The sequence below is a fragment of the Corvus moneduloides genome, chromosome 2 (assembly GCF_009650955.1).
Source record: "Corvus moneduloides isolate bCorMon1 chromosome 2, bCorMon1.pri, whole genome shotgun sequence".
NCBI lineage: Eukaryota > Metazoa > Chordata > Aves > Passeriformes > Corvidae > Corvus > Corvus moneduloides.
In genome coordinates, this window is record NC_045477.1 from 116,101,136 (window position 1) to 116,121,967 (window position 20,832).

Here is a 20,832-nt window from a genome sequence, read left to right on the forward strand (position 1 = left end):
TGTGCAGCAGCTCTCCAGCCAAGTGCGAGGGAACAGCCCTGCCCCAGGGGCTCTGCCTCCACCGCCTCCGGAGGCCCCTCCGAACCTTTTCCAGGGCAGGAACTGAAGCTGCTCAGGCTGGAGCTGCCGGAGCCTCCCGCATCCGTGCTGCTCCGCACAGCGACCACCCAGCCTGGGCGCAGCCCTTCCCCGCTCCGCATCCCTTATCTCCCGGAGCAGCGGCCGGACGCTTCCTGCCGCTCCCTCCATGCGGGGTCATTTCCCAAAGAATTAATTACTGCTCTGGAGGAACGTGAGGAGCTGGGAGTACGCGGGGGAGCGTCACGCAGTGAGGGGTCAGCTCAGCACCTGCTTCCTGGACGTGCGATGCTCCCGGAGCCAAAGTTCAGCCTTAAAAACATTCTCCAAAATAATGATCCACCCGCTGAGCAGCGAACCCCCGGCGGCTGCTGGAGCACCTCCCGAAAAGCGTCGCATATTTGAAGTCAGCGTGATTTAACCTAAATGTGAAAGTCTCAATTACATCGCTATTATGGGGTTACACAGAGCCACAGCGCGGTAATTACAGCCTCGATGCTACATATGGTTAATACATTTCAGTTACACGTTAATTTATTGAAATACATTCTTACCTTAAAAAACCTCTGAAATTCTGTGGTAGATGGAAAATTTGGGCCAGGGGAACAACTATTACCACCTGAGCTGAAATGGCCAGTGTAGCACAACTTCTGAAGTGACACCTTTGACAGACTAATCATAAATCTGATTAACATGACCCAGATACTCTCCTAGTAGTCTGTTTCTCACACAGAAGATTTTGCTTTAGAATGCCTGCAAACCAGAGTAACTTTCTACTGACAGATGAAACTGAGCACATGCTTAAAGACAAACTGCAGCTCATAAAGAAAAACAGCTTCAGGTTTTATGGAGCTTTGTTTTGTCTCACCAGTTTATCATCAGAGCTTGTTTCCCTGCAGCCTTTGTAAACTCAGTTAAAACATCTGCAGACTCAAAGGCACCGGCAGAACACTCAAACGTGGAAAGATAACAAAGAATTAAAACTTAATTTCAAACCAAACACCCCCAGAACCTCACCTTGATTCTGCTCCTTGTCTGAATATTTGCAAGGCTCGAAAAAGCCTCTTCCCTGTTTTCTATCTTGAGGAAACCTTCAGCAGGATCAGCATTTGTTATCTGGAAAGCCACAGTCTATGGCTGCCATTGGGAAGGGCTTTTTGGACACCTAAAACGTGTTCCCATCTGATGCTGGCTAACATTTCTAAGCCAGAGCTGTGCATCAGCTCAGAACAACTATTTTTCCTCTGTATAATTCAATTCCCTCATCCTTGTCCCACAGGTGGGTTGATCAGAAATTTAGAAACCTCCAGAAAACCTGCAGGATGTGGAGTCACAGAAGCATTTTCAGCAAAATAAATGGACAAAGAAATCTGCCATAAGGAAGAAATCTACAAATAGTCCCAATGCAGCAGGTGCTCACATCATCTGGCTGCCAGAAAAAGGGACTGAACACATGGAAAATGAAACTTAAAACTGAAGTTGTAAATACATATGAAAAAGAAAACTTAAAACTGTAGTTGTAAAGTCACAGTCATTGCTTTGAAAGGAACAAGTGTCTCTGGTGAGTGGGAAATGCTTCTTTTTACTAGCAGTGTTTTCCTTAAGAATTTAATTATTTAGGAGAAATGTTTAGAATGTGGTGTATGTTATGAGTGCTGTGTGTAATATAAAACAAAATTCAACCATCCCATCATCTGGGATTTGGAATGTCAGTCCATAACCATCTATCAGTAGTTTCATGTTTTATTTTCTCTGACCTGTGGGAGGCCTCTCCCCTTCCTTTCACTTCCAAGTGCTGAAGCTCTGCCCTCACCACACTCCACATCTCCTGCCCCTTCCCACAAAGGGCAGCAGGTACTTCTCACATATCAGGAAGCTGATTTTAGGCATGGGAATGCTCCCACCTTGAAACCAGAGCAGTGACCAGTGCAACAGCCAGTCTTTTTCAGACATCCTTGTATCACCTCTCAATTTTAAAACATCGGTTTAGTTGTAAAACAGCAGAAATGTGGGCTCTTTCCAACTGAGCAGCAGCAGCAGCAGCATTTAAAAACTGCAGGTTTTCACTCCAGGGTATGGGTTTAGTTTTTCAGAAGGAGAAGCTGTATAACCATCTGTTAGATACACGTGGGTGAGAGCTGCAGTGATACAGAACCCACACTCAAACCACAGGTTCAAGGCTGAAATCTGAGGTGGGCACCAACCAAAAGGTGATCTCTAATGGCAAGAGCTTCAGAGAAAAGCACTGTGACAGTCATAAGGGCAATGGGCAGCCTTGAAGACAGGTTGGAATACATTCACTAAAAGATATTTAAAATTAGTTTCAAATGTCCTTCAGCTGAGCAGGGAGCTGCCAGAGCTCTGCAAAGAGAAGGAGGAAGTATAGCTGAAAATCACTATTGTAGGAAGTCTGAAAACCAACTTGAACTCTATAGAAATTTGAGAATACTGATCCAGGAGGACAAATGGGTAAATGACAGATAACTCCTAAGGATGAACATTTTATTCAATTACAAGAGCCTTCAGTCATTACTGACAAAGTTATCTACATACATCCAATTCAGGAAGTTAAATGTGAGGTTGTTTCTTTTTTGGATCAGCCTCTCCAATCTTGTGGTATGCAGGTCCAGCTCCTACCTTACCTGCCTCTACAACAAGACAAATCCGTAATAACAGACTCCATGACAGATGACAAAAGGTTCTTTCTTCCACTAAACTTTGCTTTTGGGACAGAAAAGATGTAGTTCCTGGTATAAGAAATGAAGAACCATTTTAAGTAAGTACTGGTTATGTTTACAACCAGGAAAATGAACAAACTCTGTTCTACTCTGGACAAATTGAATCCACAGGATAAATAAACAAAGGTTTGTTTGGGTTTTTAAGTTAGCAGCACGTGTGTGCGTGTATAACCAAGATCACAAAAAGAGATAGTGCAGTAAGTATGAACACAAGAGATCTGACCAGTGGCTACAGGGGAGAGGAATAACGTTTAAGATGATACAACATCCAGTACAAGATTTTTTAATCCAGTTTATTAAATATTGCTTTTTGGGGACATGTTTACAACAAGCCCAAATAAATTGTTTAAGGATTCAAAGCAGTCATATTAAAATACAGCTTCAATATAAAGTTTGTCACAGTTTTACAGTATTCAAAAATGACAGACCTGCCTTAAAAAAAGACTATTACACCAAAACATAAGAAAAACAGAAAAACAAACAAGTTTGGCATTTTCATAATCTTTATAGTATAAAACAGAATATTAAATCTATTACCAGCAAGCTGATACTTCAATCTATTACCTAGTCTGAAGTGTCTCCCATTAAAACACACTATACAACAGCACTATACAAAAGTCGTGGTGATACTCATGTGATGAAAGTGCATCCCTGAAAGTTTGCCAGTTTATAGTTAGCTCTTAGAAAAAAAGGTAAAATTAAAACGTCCTCTTTTAACTGAAGGCTTTATTTTAATTTTTTTTTAATTTTTTTTTTTTTTTTTTTGCTGTTTTGTCTCACTTTCAGCCTTCTTTTAAAAGTGTCTAGGGACGCCCCCCAGGGGGCAGCGTAAGATTAACCATCAAATCACGAACGGCTGCAAATATTGTGCATTCACCTGGAACAGGGAAAAGAGACAGGTTAGCACCGCGCCCCGGACAGCCCTTCCTCGCTCTGGAGCAGGGAAAAGAGACAGGTTAGCCCCACACCCCACAGCCCTTCCTCACTGTGCCCCCCTGAGCCCCCCAGGGCAGAGCCGAAGGTGCAGACACGCGGCGGCCGAGACTCCCAAAACCCAGCGACCTCCAGGGACGTTGGGATTTGTGGGAGTTACCAGCTGAAGCAGCTCCAGCTTTCCCAGCAGGACTGCTCTTGTTGGTGATGGAATTGCAAGTAACTCTTAATTTTTAATTGCTTTTGAATGTCAGATTGAATCTATGCTAGAATTGATTGCCCATGGACTGTGGTCCGAATTTTTTCAGTATGTTATTAATTAAGAGCACTACATCTTACAATGAAAATAACCCAGCTTTTTCAAGTTTTATTTCTATTGATTACAAGCAGAAACTAAAGATTTTGAAAGACTCAAAATGACTTCAAGTCTGAAACAGCTGATAGATGTTTTCTGTCCTAAGCTTAGTCTTGGAAACATTTCTAATTCCAAGACTGAGCAACAGTCAGGAATCTGTTTCTTTCAACCAAATTGCTCTGGCTCTACCCTTGACATCTAAACTGCAAAATAAAATACAGAGCAGGTGGACTTCTGTTTCCAACAGCTGAGATTCAATACTGAGAGGAAAAACCAGCCACAGCTACCTCAAGTTTTAAATACCAGCACTTGTTGACAAAACCACACATATTCTGAATAGCTTAAAGAAGTTAAAACCAGCAGAAGTGAAAGGGTTAAATAAGAACAACAAAAGATGAAGTAACAGGCAGCTGTGATTTTCATCTACTGTTTCCTGGTAAAGAGAATACAATTAATAGCCACTGTTGTAACCTGGTCATTGCGGGCTGAATTTTTCCTGCATATTTCCCGGAATGTCAATTAGAAGACATTGCATTTTGCTGCTGAAGGAGCAACAGTGTGACCAAAGAGATAAGCACAGAGCCTGCTGGGATGCATTAATCTTAACTGCCAGACTAGGGATTCCCAAGATTATTTTGGGCAAGTCATTATCATATCAAAGCTACCAATCTGGGCTAAATACCATCCACTGCATCACTGAAAATCAGACACTGAAAAATGTTTAGTTGTGAAGTGCTTTAAGAATCATCATGAGTCCCTTGAGCTCCTCCCTAAGGGTCACCTCCAGCATCCATAGGGACTTTAATTTCCTTACCAGATTTATGTCCACTACACACTGTAGGTTTTGGAATTACAGCTCAAGTTTAAGCTTACTATTCCAGGGCATTGATTTCTTCTCAGTTCATACAAGTATTTCCCCAAAGTAAAGTATTTTCTCCCACTGAGGCATAGGTAAAGTGGTCTTAGAAAGACAATGTGTACTCACAATGAGTCAACATTTTACTGTTAAACACAGCAGAATGTGTTTGCCCACATATCTGAAAAGAAAACTCTTTCAAAAGAACTTACTTTTCAGGCACTACCATTTTATTAAGAGGAAAATTAAGCTGAATACAAAATACTTTCTCACAAAGAGAGAAAGGTAAAAAAGATACAGCCAGAACGAGGCAACACTAATTCCAGGTTACAACGACAGTGCCAGTAACATCATCTGTGCACGATGGGAGGCCCTGGTCCTTCCTGACTCAAACAGTGAAAAATTCCCTTAACCAGGCAGATTGCAGTTAGTGCAGCAGAGAGCTAACAGGCAGGAAAATCAGGAAAATCCTGGGTACAGCACAGGAGCAGCAGAAGAGAAAGGAGCATCAGACGAGAAAGGACACACATCTGGGATCTCCCATGTACTGCTGTTACAAGAGAAGTCTCCCAGCTATCTACTTTCATCTGTTGGCTCTCCTATCACCTTTCAATGGTGAAGAAAAGAAGGTATTCTTGTTCTCTTTGATCAGATATAATAATGTATGTTTTGACAATAAGAACAGAGGGAATTGCATTTCAAGTGTCTTCAGGAAGATCCTACTTTGGCTAGGTAGTGGTGGAAATAAATAAATTCATACAGACTCATTCCTTCTTTTGGAAATCAGAGGAAGGACTACTAGAAACTTCTCTGCTCAGCCAGCTACATTCTCCTTTGCCTGGATAAGGTTCTGCTTGTGGCTCCAATGCTTTTCCTACGCTTTTTTTCTGCCTGTCTGTACTTTGCTCCCTGTATTGATTTGAAAACTGCTTCAAAACTTGCACAACAAACAAAAATTGTCCGTTCTGATCTATCTAGTGAACATCAGAAAACATCTCACCTGGCATCACCAGAGCAGCTTTGACAGTTACTTGCTCTGCTCTGTGGTATTTTGTGGAGGGTTTACTTTAAAACACAACTCAGTGCAATAACAAACAGCAAAGCAAGAACCTACCCTTCCCCACACCAGAGGAACTCTGTGGGGAAGCACCTTCCAAAAGCAACACCTGAAGTTTAGTTAATGTATTTTGAAACAGAAGTGCTATACAAACAACAGCTCTCTGCCACATACAGAACTCCTACAGGGAACTCCACATGCCCTCAAGGCTATTTTCTCTCTATTTACCTACACTATTACTACATGTTAAACAAAAAATGCATATTAATTTAAATCCCATCACAAGTTTCAGAAATGTATGCATACCCACACCAATTTAAGGTAAACATTGCTCATGTTCTAGCAATTGAAATAATCCATCAAGCATAGTTAAAATTACTGCATAACAACGAGATGAATAATTATACAAAAGAGAAGTAAGAGTCAACCTCTGGATTCACAACTTCAATCTATTCACTGGGTTACTGGAAAAATTTTGTTCTTCGTCAGAACTGAAAGTTAAGCCATCTGTGTATTAGGACCCCAAACCACTGCTTACAGACAACATGCTGCCCAAAGAACCTGCTACTGTTCTTCAATGTTTTAGATACTAAAAAAATAACAAAAAAGGCATGACAAACAAGAGGGAAAGCAAAGCACAACGCTGCTCACGGTGCACTACCTACAGGCCAATGAACACTCAGAAAAACCTAGCTCAAACACTTCACAGCACGTCTGGTCGACAGAACTGTATGCACCTCTGCTAGTGGACACACTGACAAAGGAGTATACAACCACTGCAATTACTTTTTAATCATTCACAGCACGTGGACAAGTTCTGACAACTATTTTAACATCCCTTTATATTCTACTGCTAAGCTGAGTAACTTCATAATTAACCATGAAAACTGACACTTGGCCATAGTATATGTCTTGTGACTCATTCTGGGCCCATTTGTCAAAAAGTGTGACTCTTACTGAGCAGCAAGAGCTGGGCCAACAAGAGGTGGGTGCATCCTATCACTCGGGCAGAACAGCAAAACCCAGCCTGAATCATCAGTGCAACCTTCTGCTGTGTTGCCAGTACTTCCTATTAAGTTATGTATTGCCTGTCACATCAGGAGTTTGTAATCACTAAAGAAGTAAGATAGAAACCAAGAAGAATTCAGACTTAAGAGAGGTTTAGTGTTACACTGGAGATTTGTCACAGATGTCTGGGTGAAGAGAATATATCTACTGGACATGTACAGTACCTGGTCGTGGTGAATTCAGTTCAGCAAACCTCTTTAGAATATTGCTAACCATCATTGGAGCAGCAACAGAAGAGTTCTGCTGCCTGGGAATGTCAGCCTGTTGCGTTGTACCCGAAGCCATATCATAAATAATTGGGACAATAATACTAACAGCTTCCTGTGGGACTGTTGTTTTCTGTGTTAGCTGGAGCTGTGGGGGAAAAACCCAAAAACTGTGTTAAATTGAAAGATCTTGTACTTCAGTGCAACTTCTGACACAGTTAAACACTCCAGGCCTACAGACAGCATGTACATCCACCCCCGTTTTCAGACATCAATTCTGTAACAGAGAAATTATCAATCAGGTGGAGACTGTTTTCTTCTCAAAAGCACCCCACAATAAGCACTGCCTCGGGCACAACACCGATGTAGATTTGTTCTGAACATCTCATTCCTGCTCTCCTCTCCCAGCACCACTAATGTGCACGTCACTCAGTCTAGGTGGTTAGTGCCTCAAACAACAAAACACCCACAAGTTGAGCACTTGAAGATGCAGCCCAGAGGGAGCTGAACTTCAGATATTGTCAACATCTCTCCAAGAACACAAAACACGAGGAGCTGCTGTGTTTTAGTAAGAAGGAGAGTAGGAATATGAACCAAACTTATTACAAGAGATCCACGCAAATCCAGGATTCCAAACAGTACAAAACTTTTAGCTATTACAGCTGTCAGGTACAGTGGCTTATGTTTTGCTACAAACTCGTGTTCTCTGAGATATGCAGGGTTAGAATTTTAAAACAGATAGCTCTACTTACAAAAAACAACATTTTGGATTTCAGAACAACAGCAGGTGTTCCTGGAGGCGCAATTGGTGGAGCGCTGGGAGGGATTGTTAAACAAAACTGCACGTTCCATTTCAGCTGACTTGCCTGGTCAGGGAACTGTTCAGAGAGAGCAGCACAGAGAACAGCACAGGTCTCATGTCAGTGACATACACAGCTATGAAACAGGGAAGCATCACGAAGTAGAATGTGTCTCTTTACCTAAACCTGCAGATGTTGCCAGGTTTAGAGAAATGCGAGTAACTCTGAAAGAACTGAGCACAACAATACAGTCAGAAAGACTGCAGCCAGCCTATGCATGTGCCTGTTGTGCAGTAACATGTATGCAGTTCTTTAAAATCATCAGTTTAAATGAGAAATTTTGGGAGTTTCCAGGAGAGCTGGTAGTAAACCAAAAACTTCTCCAGTAACATTAAATAACTTATGTATAGATTTAGAGTAATTTGTGTGTTTGTAGATAAAGATACAACAGCTTTTTTTCAAAAATATAATAACCAAAGTTGGGTGAACTAAATAAATAGAACAGTGGACTTACCAGCTCCAGTTTCATGATGTGCACGCAGTCCCTGAGGATGTGCGTGGGAGCCCCTAGTAACTTTGTGAAGGCTATCAGGGTGTTTGCTTTAAAAGGTGGTCCTGCAACCTAAAGAAAGACACTATTTAGTAGTGCCTATTTAGATAATAAATATATCATTTAATACGCAACCAGCATGCACAGCTGTCAATTTTATATTTTGCAGCTCTTACACAGCCAGCAGGACCACTCAAAACAACACCAGAGATTAAAAGCAAGGCACAAAAATGTAAATATTCTTGATTTCAGTACATACCCTCGTTTCAAAGAACTTCTCCAAAACCTGTAACTCCTCTGATTTCCACTGTCCTGTATTTTCAGGTGTGACTTTCAGCTGCAAGGTCTGGTTGGTTTTGGGATTGAGAGCAACCCTGCATTTCAGTGCCTCTGTCTTAAACATAATGACACCTGGTTCATTGGAGTTTATTAACTGTAGCTGCATAAAAAGAAGATTCACAGTCAATTAGTCATTCATTAAATAGCATGAACACACAGACATACACACACACACACTCTCACTCCCTCCCCAAAGCATAGTGATCAACCTCTCTTTCCAGAAAGAAACACAAAATATTTTAATACAGGTGAAATTGCCTTGAGAATTAAGTTTATGCCAGATTTGGCTTCTTTCTCTGTCACTGAATCCACGCCACAGAAGTGAAGAGGCACATTTGTCTGTCCCAAGCCCTAAAGTAACATTCCTGACCTAGTAGTTACCATTAACTAGTAACTCACTTCTCTGGCAATCTTGCCAAGTAGTGGCATCCACAGCAACCCCGTGGCTGTTCTAGTAAACTCCCAATGCACATGACAAACCCAAGGAACCCACGGCATCTTAAAGTCTGGTCCTAAACTTGCTATCTTAACAGTTACCAAATTTCACCTGACCAAACAGGTTTTCCACATCTAATTTGCATGGAAAGGAAGTGGAACTAAATGATTTCTCTAAATTTTGACACTTTAGGTGGCAAAAATCAGAAGTACAGCACAAGTCTAAGAGCAAACAGTTATTTTATTTGAAGGATTTCAGTTTGTGCCTGACTTGAAAGACATGGAGCAGTCACATACCCACAGGCCCACTTAAATCATACCGTTTCCTGTTGTATGATCCTCTGAAGATGCCTCCTCATAATCACTGATCCGAGGAATCGCTCGAGAGGGGAGCACAGATAGCTGCCAGCTAGTCCTGGCACAAGCCCAGGGGTAGGAGAGGGCAAGAGCAGAATATTCAAGGCACTGTGGGTGAGGATTGTAGGAATGGATGCAGCCCAAGAGCGCTGAGGTAGTTTCCGAGGTGGAGGCATGCTTGTTGGCATGGCTTGGGAACCTGTGGGGACACAAGGACTTGCAGTAAGGGAGGATTTACACTGAAACAAGATATGTGTTCACTTTGTCACTATTCATCAGTAAGTCCTCTGGGCCAAAGCTTAATCCTTCTTATTTAAGAATTTGCCTGCCTAGTGATAGGCATCAGACAGACAAAGAATTAGTTTTGACCCTGCACCCATGCAAAGAGTTTCAGTAACATTAAAACACGCCTCCCTTTTCCTCTTTCTGCAGCATGCCAGCAGACAGGAGGTTTGCACAACAAACTCAATGGGACGTAAAGATGGCTAAATCAGTCGTGCAAGAGCAGCATTACAGATCTATGATGTGAAAAGTTAGTATTTGGGTTGGCAAATGTGCCCATCATTGCTTTCACTCTGAAGACTTTTCTCTTAGTCACGGAGTTCAGTAGTTTCAGACTGATTTCTGCACTGCAACAAGAGTTATCATCAATCCTGCTGACATTTACGCTGTATGCTTTAGCTCATTTTTACCAGTTTGTTACTGAAGATTTGAACTAGGACAGAATAAAGGCTTAATTTCCTTGGATATTTTACTGCACAAGGGCAGTAAGGACTGTTAGACCAACACAAGAACTACCAAAAGGAACACAACTGGAAATGTTAAACATGGGTGTTTCACAGTTATAACACTGATAAAGAAGCCTACTTGTTCCAGCTCGTGGGGAATGAGAGGCATCAGGGACAGGTGAATGAAGGGAAGGGTTGGCTGGTGACATTCCAGGCATCCGTGCTGCTGGTGATGGACCAGAGACCTGGGGAGATCCTGGCCAATTCCCTGCACGCTGACTGGGTGACATCATGGTGTATGGTGAGCTTGGGTCTATGGTACCTACAGATGTTACAAGACCATTATTATTTCTTTATAAAGTAAAAGGCTTTCTAATAGAGAAATCTAAAAGAGGCTTACAAAATCTGTAAAGCATGAAAGTGCCTGCAAGCTTTTAGACTACTTTTTACAACCATATAAAACACACCAAGTGGGGGCAGAGAGGAAAAATCAAAATATGGATTTCAAGGGTTTCCAGGTTGTATTTTTAAAAAAGTAAAATTGAATGTTCAGAAAAATTGTCATATTCAACAAGTAACAGGTTCTAAACTAAAAGGAGCTCTTGCCTACAGATTTGGACTTCTACTCCTTAGCAAATGGAAGCCTCAGCCAGACAGTTCCTTATCTATTCAGTATCTTACAGTTTTCTCTGCAAAAGTATCTCTGCTGTACAGACTGATCAGAACGAGCTCCTTGAACCCTCTGTGGCACATCTCTCTCACTGCATTCATCTCAACAATCAAACTGATGTATGAAAATTACCATCTGAACTGTTCATTTGTTATCATCTATACAACAGTTTCCAATACACTGTGATTACACAAAGGATTGTTTTGGCAGCTTTCCAAAAAAACCAACCGAATTAATAAAGGAAACAACCAAAAGGCATGTTGCTCACATACAGATATGTCAAACCAGCCAGACTTTGACAACATTTTCAAAGTGCAAGTATCTGAATTTCTAACCTGTACCTGCTATTTTTCCAGGAAATGTAAGCAGTGAAAATCCACTAACTAATCTAACAAAAGAAAATGCTCATTAAAAGCTGCAGCCACTGTTCTGCTACAAGACCACATTGAATTTCCCCACATTAGTAAGCAGAAAGGAGTGACTGAGAGTCAATTTTTAACATGTTAGGAACGCCTCAACATGCCATGCAGCTACTTTTGACTACTGTTAAGAGTTAACACTCGCATATATGAAAACAGCTACTTGAGCCAATTGCAAAACATGAATTTTTCTCAGTTAACTTAGGTCTGCTCTGGAAGACTTAATTTCAAGAAGCAAATCTGACCTCCCTGTCCCTACATATACACCTGCCAGTAAAGAACTCACCATGTGGGCTGGCAAAGTTAGCTGTTTGTCCCATTGTGATTCCAAGAGAGGAAGGTGAAGGAGTTGGACCAAAGGATGCTGGTGATGGTGCTCTTAAAGCCCCGCTAGGTGAGCTTGCAGCATGCAAATTTCCTGATCAAAGACATCACATCACTTGACATACACAATTCTGTTCTAACTTTTTGTATCAACTGCTCCCTTCAGGGAAACAGCAAACAAGATTCAAGAGAATTTGTTTTTGCACTCGAAGGCTTTATTTTGTACATGCATGACTGTTATATTTTTCAGGTTGATTTGCGACACAAACGAAAAACTTCCCATGATATTTGGCTTGAAGAATGGCATTTCTCCCCTGCTCAGCCCTTCCCCAAATTTAAATATTTTCAGCTGTTGTTCTACAACAGCTGGGAGCAGAAAGCAGAGCTTTGGTGATGAAAAGCTTTTCTGAAGAAGCAAGTATTGAAAATTACCAGGTTTTTGTCTTAGCAAGTTATAAACTGTAAGAATGAAAACAGTCCCAAATACTACATAGCTAAAGACGGCAGTTTTACTTAATGTTTTTTTTTTTTTATCTTCAAAATGTACTTTCCAAAACACACATGGTAGGACTTTCTTTTTTTCTCCACAATGTAAGGTGCATTCTCTTGGCTAACCTGGGGCTAAACACACCTCAAATAATAGAAAAAACATGCATGCACAAAGACCTATTTTTCTAGGACAGGATCAGCTCCCAGCTTCCCAGCCATCCTACCTGGTGACTGCGTGTGCATCATGGACGGGGAGGGTGTCACTGTGTTGTGGTAGGAGGTGGGTGGTGAGGTGAGAGGATACGCTCCCGAGGCTCCTGCCTGTTTTGCAAACGGCTGAAATTGTCAACACAGGGCAATGAAAATTTTTGATCATTTTGTACTAAAATAGAAGTTAAGTATGTGCAGAATACTAACAAGGGTTTGCTCTTACAGGTTCATCCACACAGTTGTTTGGTTTTCTATATTATTTTGTTCAGTGCTCACTGTTTTTTTCAGTTTCTTCTAAAGACATAATACCTCTGTACCTCACACCTTTTATCTGCCACCCTGTAACAGCAACACCTCCTGACTCTCCCTCCTATCTTTTATCTTTAACAGTTGTTTTCCCTCCCTCAGTCCTTTGCTTCTAGGCAGCAAGTCTCATGTGACCTTCCAAAGCTGCTGTTCATATGCTATGGGCTATTTACACTGGAATGAGAAATGGCAAAATAAATTAATACGTTTTGCCCGAAGGGGAATTCTGCAGCAGAGTGGGTTTATAGCCTCCTTTTCCATTTTGCTACTGCTAATCCCTTTAGAACATGAAGTTCTTAGAAATCCACTGTTGTGGAAGACAATAAACATTTATTTTGCCTGAAGGGTACCTGTTGTTGTGGTTGCTGCGGCGGCTGCTGGGGTTGGAGCTGTGATATCAAAGAATCCATCATGTCTCCTCCAATAGGAGAAGGTGGGTTATCATCTTCATTTACAGATCGTCTCCGTGCATCCTGATTGCTGTCAACAAACATGTTCAGGAATGTCTGTGGAAAAAGCAGTTTTGTTAGCAATTGGCCCATTTAAATTTTACTACACAAAAGAAGGCAGTATTTGCTGAGCTGTAACACTACCTCTATCAGCTACAGCACACAGGTCTTGGGAACTAAATACTGGTGGACATTCATTAATTACAGTATAATTAGTCTGCAAAATATATCAATTCATAAACAGAGATACCTGGCTCTATAACAAGAAGTATCTCCAGTAAATTGAAATACCAACATTTTTCTTGTCTCCTTAAAGATAAGGAAAAGTCTACGTTTGGAAATACCTGTTCCAGAACAACTTATCAGTATCCAGAACCTACAGGGCTGCTGTACACCTACAACTGCCCTGTTTGGTTAAGAACATCTGGGTCACCTCCTCCACAGAACTCTCTTGTACCCAGAGGAGCCTGACAACTTTCTTGAGTTAATTCCTCCTGCACCTTCCCATTTTCATTCTCTTCTACTACCTTCCACTGGTATCTACAATCTCCTTCTTATTTCCATTAGTCTTTCATTTAGCATTTGTGAAAGAGGCAGATGTTCAGGATTAGTTAAATGCAATGCCAGAGAATCAATATCCAGCTGCAACTGTCAGAAAAACAAAAATTAGCAAATCAACTTGTTTCTCAAAGGATGCATTTTTCCAGTATTTCAGTGTAACTAGCACTGGTACAAGCTGCCCTCAGGTATTCTGTCAATGTGCACAGATTCACTTTTCAGGAAGAGTGAACCAGCACTGCATTTAGAACCAAAGCCATAGGCTCCTGCCACACACTGATGAGAACTATTTTAAAGGGAAGTTTCTATCTAGAATCATCTGACATGGAGCATTGTCCCACCTGCAACTTATGAGCACTGTACTGCCGCACAACACAGTTTGTGAGGAGCAGTTGCTGCTAATCCTGAAGCAGACATCTAGCCTAGTCACAAAGCTTCAGCAAGTTTCAACAAAAGGATGCCTGAATACACAGATAAGAAAAAAAACCCCCAGAACTTGATGTTACATTTTAAAAAGGAAATGTTTTAATTCAAACTAATTAACAGATCTACCGATAAATCAAAAACTTCCTTCTACGCTCAGAATTTTGGAAGGACCACAGCTCTCCACAAAGAAAGCCTTCACCAAGCTCTTCACATCAGATTCATACTCCCAAGTTAGAAGCTCATTTATTATCAGCCTGCCAGAAAACATGGGGTGGTCACCTTTAGCCCAGGCGCGGGGTAGAAGCCCTCCACGATCTTGCTGTTGTCGAAGAGGCTGTAGGCGCCGTCGCGAATGGCCACCACGCCGCGGCTGCGGCAGTAGATGTCGATGCAGTACATGTTCCTGAAGGCCAGCCTGATGTGCGTGGGGGACTGGGGCAGGATGGAGAAGCACTGGTAGGCAGTGTTGGTGCGTTGGGTCAGTCCCAGCATGGGCACGGTTGGGAGTTTGTTGATGGCGTTTAATGGAGCCTGAGTGTCAAACAAAACCTGGGAGAGGGCGGATATTGAGAGGTCAGGTAGCTTATCCAAAAGGAAAGGTCAGGGAAAATGGGGAATAGCAGGGAAAATTAGATGCCTTCTGGCAATGAGATCCATAAACAACTGTAACACCCATGTAATTTTGAAGAGAACAGTTTAATCAGAATTCAGCTCCCAAGTGTCTTGCAATTTTCTTGAGAGAAGTTTTTTAGAACATTACCTGTAACAACTGCACCACGTTTGGCGTTTTATTGAACATCTCCTGGAGCTGGTGCAGAATTGTGTTGTGACAGTTACTGCAACCTGAGTTTGGGCCAACAGTTCCCAGTGAAATGTGGAACTTCTGGAGGATGGAGTTCCACTGAATGCTGATCTGCAATGTCACAAACATAAAATGGTCTTGGAAGCTAGAACAAGTAGGTTGTAATAACAAGATTATAACAAGAGATTATAACAAGAAAGTTGGTCTGATTTAATTTTTTCCCCCATTTTTCATCAAACCTCAACAGATTCCTAATTCACCTTCCTCAAAAGCTGCTGAGGTTGTGAAGAAAAAAAAAAAGCACTGTCAGCTTTAACACCCACTTAGCTGCCTGGATTGTTGGCAACTACAGAACTGGGCAATTATATCAGCAAGTCAACCAAAAAGCAAAAGAGTCTTTTATGCCAAAGGTGAGAGAGAGAAAAGTAAACTCAAGAGATTCACGCCGTGGGAAACTGATTAATGAGTTCTGGAGGTGGACTGGTTTTCTTAAGTTACATTACACAAAAATGAGAACTGGATATGTTAATATGTAAGGAAGTTAAATGCAAAATCCATACTGCTGCTGGGGCTACTTACATATATATAACATACATATGTATATATGTATACATATATATACACACACATACACTTCCCAATAAAAGGCACATAAAAATACTCCCAAAAATTCAGCTTAGAAAAATGAACACAAAAGCATTCCAGGAAGCAAATTTCAAGTGTATCAGCTACTTTGCATCAGTTGCACACAAAAACTATATTCTAAATCTGAAATAAACATGCACTCACTTCCTCCTCTACCTTGCACTTAAGGCAAAGGTGTGAGCAAGTACTCAGTTATTTAAGTAATTAGTAAGTTGTAAATTCAAATACTACAGAGAAAGCTAGAGTTCTGAACAAGAAAACAACACTGCTACAAAATAATTAAGGACCACCCCATTTGAAAGCACAGCACTACATTTAAAACTTTGTTAAGAGTACTCTCTTTTAAGGCAGAATTAGGCACTCAGCTTAACACATATCCGTATATCCCAGTACAGCAGTGACCAGCAACAACACTTACACAAAGTTTTTCAGAAACATGCTGCTACACCAGCTTTCATCAGTTAGAAGCACACAACTGTCCTTCCCACAATATAAAACATCAAACAGAAATTGTCAAAAATTCTGAACTTCTAGGAACCCAGCAAATCAGCAATGCAGCACTCTCTGTCTTTTCTACATTCATCTATATTAATTCCACTAAAAAGAAAACTTCTGTAGTAAAATTCTGAGAAGTCTAAGTCTACCCATTCTGTTTTCAATCATACATTTAAAGTCCATTTAGGAGTTACTTACTGAGCTCCCCTTGGTAGTTCCATAACAAAGAATAAGTTTTCTGTAGTTGTAGATCCGAACTTCTGAAAAAATGTTTAAGTGGTTGGGGATGTCTGTGAAGAGGGGAGGGAAGAGAGTGAGAAAATCACAGTAATCTGTAAGCCCACCACTTTGACAAAAAGAAGGTGATTTCTGTACCTGGTAGGGATCGTGCAAACTCCAGGACACACTCGTACAGCCGAGCAATACTGTTCCAGTCATTAAGGAACATCTCGACCACCTTGCGACCTCCAACTGGTTCAGACAACTGGTTTTCATACGTCAGGTAAACGTGACGGGTTGGTCCTGCAGTGTGAGGAGATGGCAAATACTGATCAACCCAGTGGTTCCTGAGCTGTGGTTTACACACTATGAGTGAACTGTGGCAAGTGACCAGAAAGGACATTGAAGTAACAAAAATGCATCAACTCAGCAGTCAGAATTTTGATTAAAATTTGATTACTGCGGTTTATTAGCAATCTCAGGAGCAGACAGCTGTCCAGTTACACCAAGACATGAAAACTACTGCAATTGACAATGTAAACTACAAAGAAACAAAATTTACCAGTGTTCCTCAATGAAACTTGCCTTGCTCCCTGGATGAAGTGCTGTTCAGTGGGCAGTTTGCAAACACCAGCTCGGCCACCCACGTGCGATTATTTCTACCTTGTAGTCGGAAAGTGCAATCAAGAAGAGATCGGTCCAGAGCCTTCTGTGTTTCCTCGTTTACACCTTTACAGGGAGGAATTCTATACATGACAAAAAACAGAAGTGCCATTACACACAGTACAGTTCCACAAGTAACAACAGCGCCTTCTAATATTTCCTGAAGGACTCCCAAGTCTGGACATGAAAGAATGAACTAATCAACAGCAGAGGCAGCTGGACTGCACAGTGAGATAACCTATTCCTCCTCAAGGACTGTAGTAAGTGTGTCACAAAAGCACTCTGAGCTAAGATCAATTTTTATATGGATTCAACACCTGCAAATTACAGACTATTAAAGGATCTGCTGAACTGTCCTTATCTCCTGGTGAACTAAGAGCTCACCAATATAAAGCTCTTATACAGAGAAATAAGACAAAAAAGATGAGAATAAGGAAGTTCTGTGGCAATCTGAATTCATTTGCCTTCTAGAACAAGCTTGCTCTACATGCAATGAACAACCTGGCAGTTCCCTTAGTACTCACTAATTTATTCGTATCCCAATGTGTGAATCGAGCTCAAGGGACAGACTAAATAAAGCTTAAGTAAAAACATGCCAAACTCTTTTTCAAATTCCTTGAGGATCTAGCCAGAAATTTCCTGTTCCACCCTTAACTTCAGCTCACAAGTTCCCTGCTCATATGCAAAGTTAAAAAGGTAGGGCCTGATGCATTTAGAGACTGGTGCCTTTATGTCACCGTACATTTCTGCAGCATAAAAGGAGTTATGAAGGTTTTACTCTAGGACGTGTCTTTGGGGTTTGTCGTTTTTTGCTTTAAACTGATTTGTTGCAGGTCCAGTTAGTGGCTGGTTGTGGCTGGCATTTCTCAGGGTTAGCACAGAGGCCACCACTATTGGCCTCCTATTAACAATTTCAATATAACTATTTCAATAGCCTATATGTTACAAAAGAATAGAAAATTTGCAGATGATGCCAAACTGAAGGGAGCACTTAACATGCTGGAGGTCAGGGCTGCCCTTCAGAGAGATCACAGATGGCTGGAGAAATAAGTTAACAGGAACCTTATGAAGTTCCATGAAAACAATTGCAAAGTCCTGCACTTGGGCCTAAATAACCTATTAAATTACTGTATGATTCTCAGATATTTCCTCTACAATCTCTTTACCATGCAATTGTCTTTTCTGGGATTCCTGGCATTTTCCTCTGCAGTTTCACATAATTGTCAAATAGCATATGGAGTATGTAGGCCTCTGATCTGATCTAAAACTGCATGCTCATGAATCATCATCACATCTTCCTTAGCACTGCCTGGATTTAAGGATTGAGAACTGCCAAACTGCTTTCAGAGCCCCTTGGTTTAGGCTAATGAAGGAAGCAAATTGTAGTTGGCTCTTTGTCTACTCTTATTTTCCTCTTTCTCTAGCACTGCTTCACATACAAGTGCAAGACACACAATATAAACACCCCTCCAAAAAAAAGGAAAAATAACCCCAAAACAAAAATCTTACCCCGGTCCGGATATTCTTATTGTTACTCTCCAAACAAGCCTTTTTTTTCTCTCAAGTGTACGTACAATAATAAAACGAAACATAGAGAATATCCACTTACTTTAATAAACGTATTGCGTGGCTGAAGCCATCTCCTTCTACTTGTACTCCCTGGTGAGGAATGTCCATATTGGATAACTAGGAATGAACAAGAAAAATGTTATTCTAAGCAAAAAAGTCAAGCAAAAAGCTTCAAACATCTTCAAGGACTTTTTTTTTCCCCTGAGGGTGACAGATGTTTCATGTCCTCAAGCACTGGAAAGCCAAAAAACGGTCTGCTCCAATCTGGTATAAAGTTGTCTCCCAACCCTTCCCACAAGTGCATCTTTCAACCTCATTTTCCCTTTTCCCTCAACTTTTCACGCTTTTTGCAGTGCTTGGTATTAAGAGAAGCAGCTCTAGCAAGACTAGAGCAACACAGTGTAGAAGATTGAGTCACCCAGGCTCAGCTGGCTGGGCAACTCCAGAGTGAGCACATGACCACAAGTTTGCCAAACACTCACATCTAGACACCAGAATCAGAAGTAGGGGAGGGGAAGAAGGAAACAAAATATTTTTTAATACCTACCTCTATCCGAAGCCCTATAAATGGCATATTTGTATCACACATGGCTACAATATGAGCTAGCACTTTATTGAAGGCACACATTTCTCCCGACCGTTTTGGTTTCTTGGGTTCTATGGAACATGGATCTCCAGATAACTAGAATTTATAAAATAAAGACAAATGTACTTGCATATTTGGAGTAAACACTTCAAAGAGATGTCAGAGAATAATCTAATTCATCAAAGTGTTAAATGAATCACACCCTGAGCACAAACTCCTGAAAGGATCCACTTCAGGACAAAAGCAATTCAGCTGAAGACTGTCTTTAAAACAGTACTTGAATATCATTAAGCCACGTCAGCCTGGTCCCAAGAAGTAACTCTTATCAGCCCCTGCAAGTCTTTCAAAGTCTACACATGGTGCAAAGCGTATCTCACAGATACCAGCACCCTGCATATCCAATATATACACACTCCTCTGCACAGAGCTCTGCCTTGGCTCGGGAGAGCAGTGGAGAAGGCCTGGCATGCATTGAAGGACAACTGTTACAAAACAGTTTCCCAGCATCTCCCTAGGGAAGCAGTCCAGAGAACTCATACAAGTAAGATGCCAGCCATACAAACCCTGGAAACATGGCTACTAAAACTGGAATTGATGCTCAGAATCTGTGTCGAGCTTTCATGCACTGTAACCACCTCGATGGCTTTTGGAACATGTACCTTGCGCTTGACACCACTTTTCATTTGTTTGCCACTTTTTGTGTCCAGTACCAACTCTTCAATGTTTGGTTTGAACTGCTGTAGTAAAAGTGCAGTGGCAGGGCTGTCATCTCCTTCAGCATAGCTCACAGATAGAAAATGGTACTTGTACTCTAGTTCTGTGGGGTTGCCAGGAACATCAAACATCTCTACAACCTATATGTAAACAAAACAACAAATTGAGAAGATTCTCAAGCTAAGATTAAGTCTAACTCATTTCCTATCCTCTCCCTTTCAAAGGACAAATATTAGTCTTTTCCAACATATTAATACTGTGGCTAGGAAAGGGATCCAAGAAGAGATGAAGACCAAACCTTTCAGGAAAACAGAGAATGGGAAGGTTGCTGAGTAATAAAGCTGTATGTACCCTCTCCTGTATGAGCCTGAGTGCTTAACAAACCCACAGGAGACGGGAGGGAGAGGAGAGAATCAAGCATTACATCAATCACCTGGTTCCTAATGTTAAGAGTTAACAGTACCACAAACTGCCTGGGATATCCATGACAGGGAGCAAAAGACAGAAGCATTTTTCAGTTACTTACAATGTAGTACTGGGGAAGGCGAGTGAGTTTGATGAACAGTTTGTGTTTGGAAAGGTTTCCCACTGGATGGCTGGCATAATTAGCTAGCTGAAGAGTTTCACTGCTCACTGTAGGCAGATGTTTTATAGACTGTTTGCAGCGCTGCTGTCCAAGCCAGAACCTTGCATGGAAATAAAGGTATTAGTACCCTGAGTCTGGTTTACAGGATTCTAATATACTGCTGTGTAGAGCATTAGTGTCAAATTAAGAGTCAGTCATATTC

General features: G+C 41.3%; 1 protein-coding gene across 2 annotated transcripts in view; it reads right to left on the reverse strand.

The window, feature by feature from the left end:
* Positions 1-3,088: 3,088 nt before the first annotated feature.
* Positions 3,089-20,832, reverse strand: part of MED14 (mediator complex subunit 14) — a 35,555-nt gene continuing 17,811 nt past the window's right edge. The window contains exons 13-31 of one of the 2 annotated variants that reach the window (XM_032100937.1): positions 20,571-20,730; positions 19,990-20,184; positions 19,292-19,426; positions 18,785-18,861; positions 17,098-17,258; positions 16,669-16,815; positions 16,492-16,583; positions 15,112-15,264; positions 14,631-14,900; positions 13,269-13,424; positions 12,627-12,738; positions 11,876-12,007; positions 10,640-10,822; positions 9,736-9,971; positions 8,901-9,080; positions 8,606-8,713; positions 8,044-8,169; positions 7,250-7,439; positions 3,089-3,693 (exon numbers count right to left, since the gene is read on the reverse strand). In XM_032100937.1, the coding sequence (XP_031956828.1) occupies positions 3,620-3,693; positions 7,250-7,439; positions 8,044-8,169; positions 8,606-8,713; positions 8,901-9,080; positions 9,736-9,971; positions 10,640-10,822; positions 11,876-12,007; positions 12,627-12,738; positions 13,269-13,424; positions 14,631-14,900; positions 15,112-15,264; positions 16,492-16,583; positions 16,669-16,815; positions 17,098-17,258; positions 18,785-18,861; positions 19,292-19,426; positions 19,990-20,184; positions 20,571-20,730 (2,887 nt within the window). In that variant the 3' untranslated portion in view covers positions 3,089-3,619. The remainder of the gene's footprint in view (positions 3,694-7,249; positions 7,440-8,043; positions 8,170-8,605; positions 8,714-8,900; positions 9,081-9,735; positions 9,972-10,639; positions 10,823-11,875; positions 12,008-12,626; positions 12,739-13,268; positions 13,425-14,630; positions 14,901-15,111; positions 15,265-16,491; positions 16,584-16,668; positions 16,816-17,097; positions 17,259-18,784; positions 18,862-19,291; positions 19,427-19,989; positions 20,185-20,570; positions 20,731-20,832) is intronic. The other variant, XM_032100938.1, reaches the window with a different exon arrangement.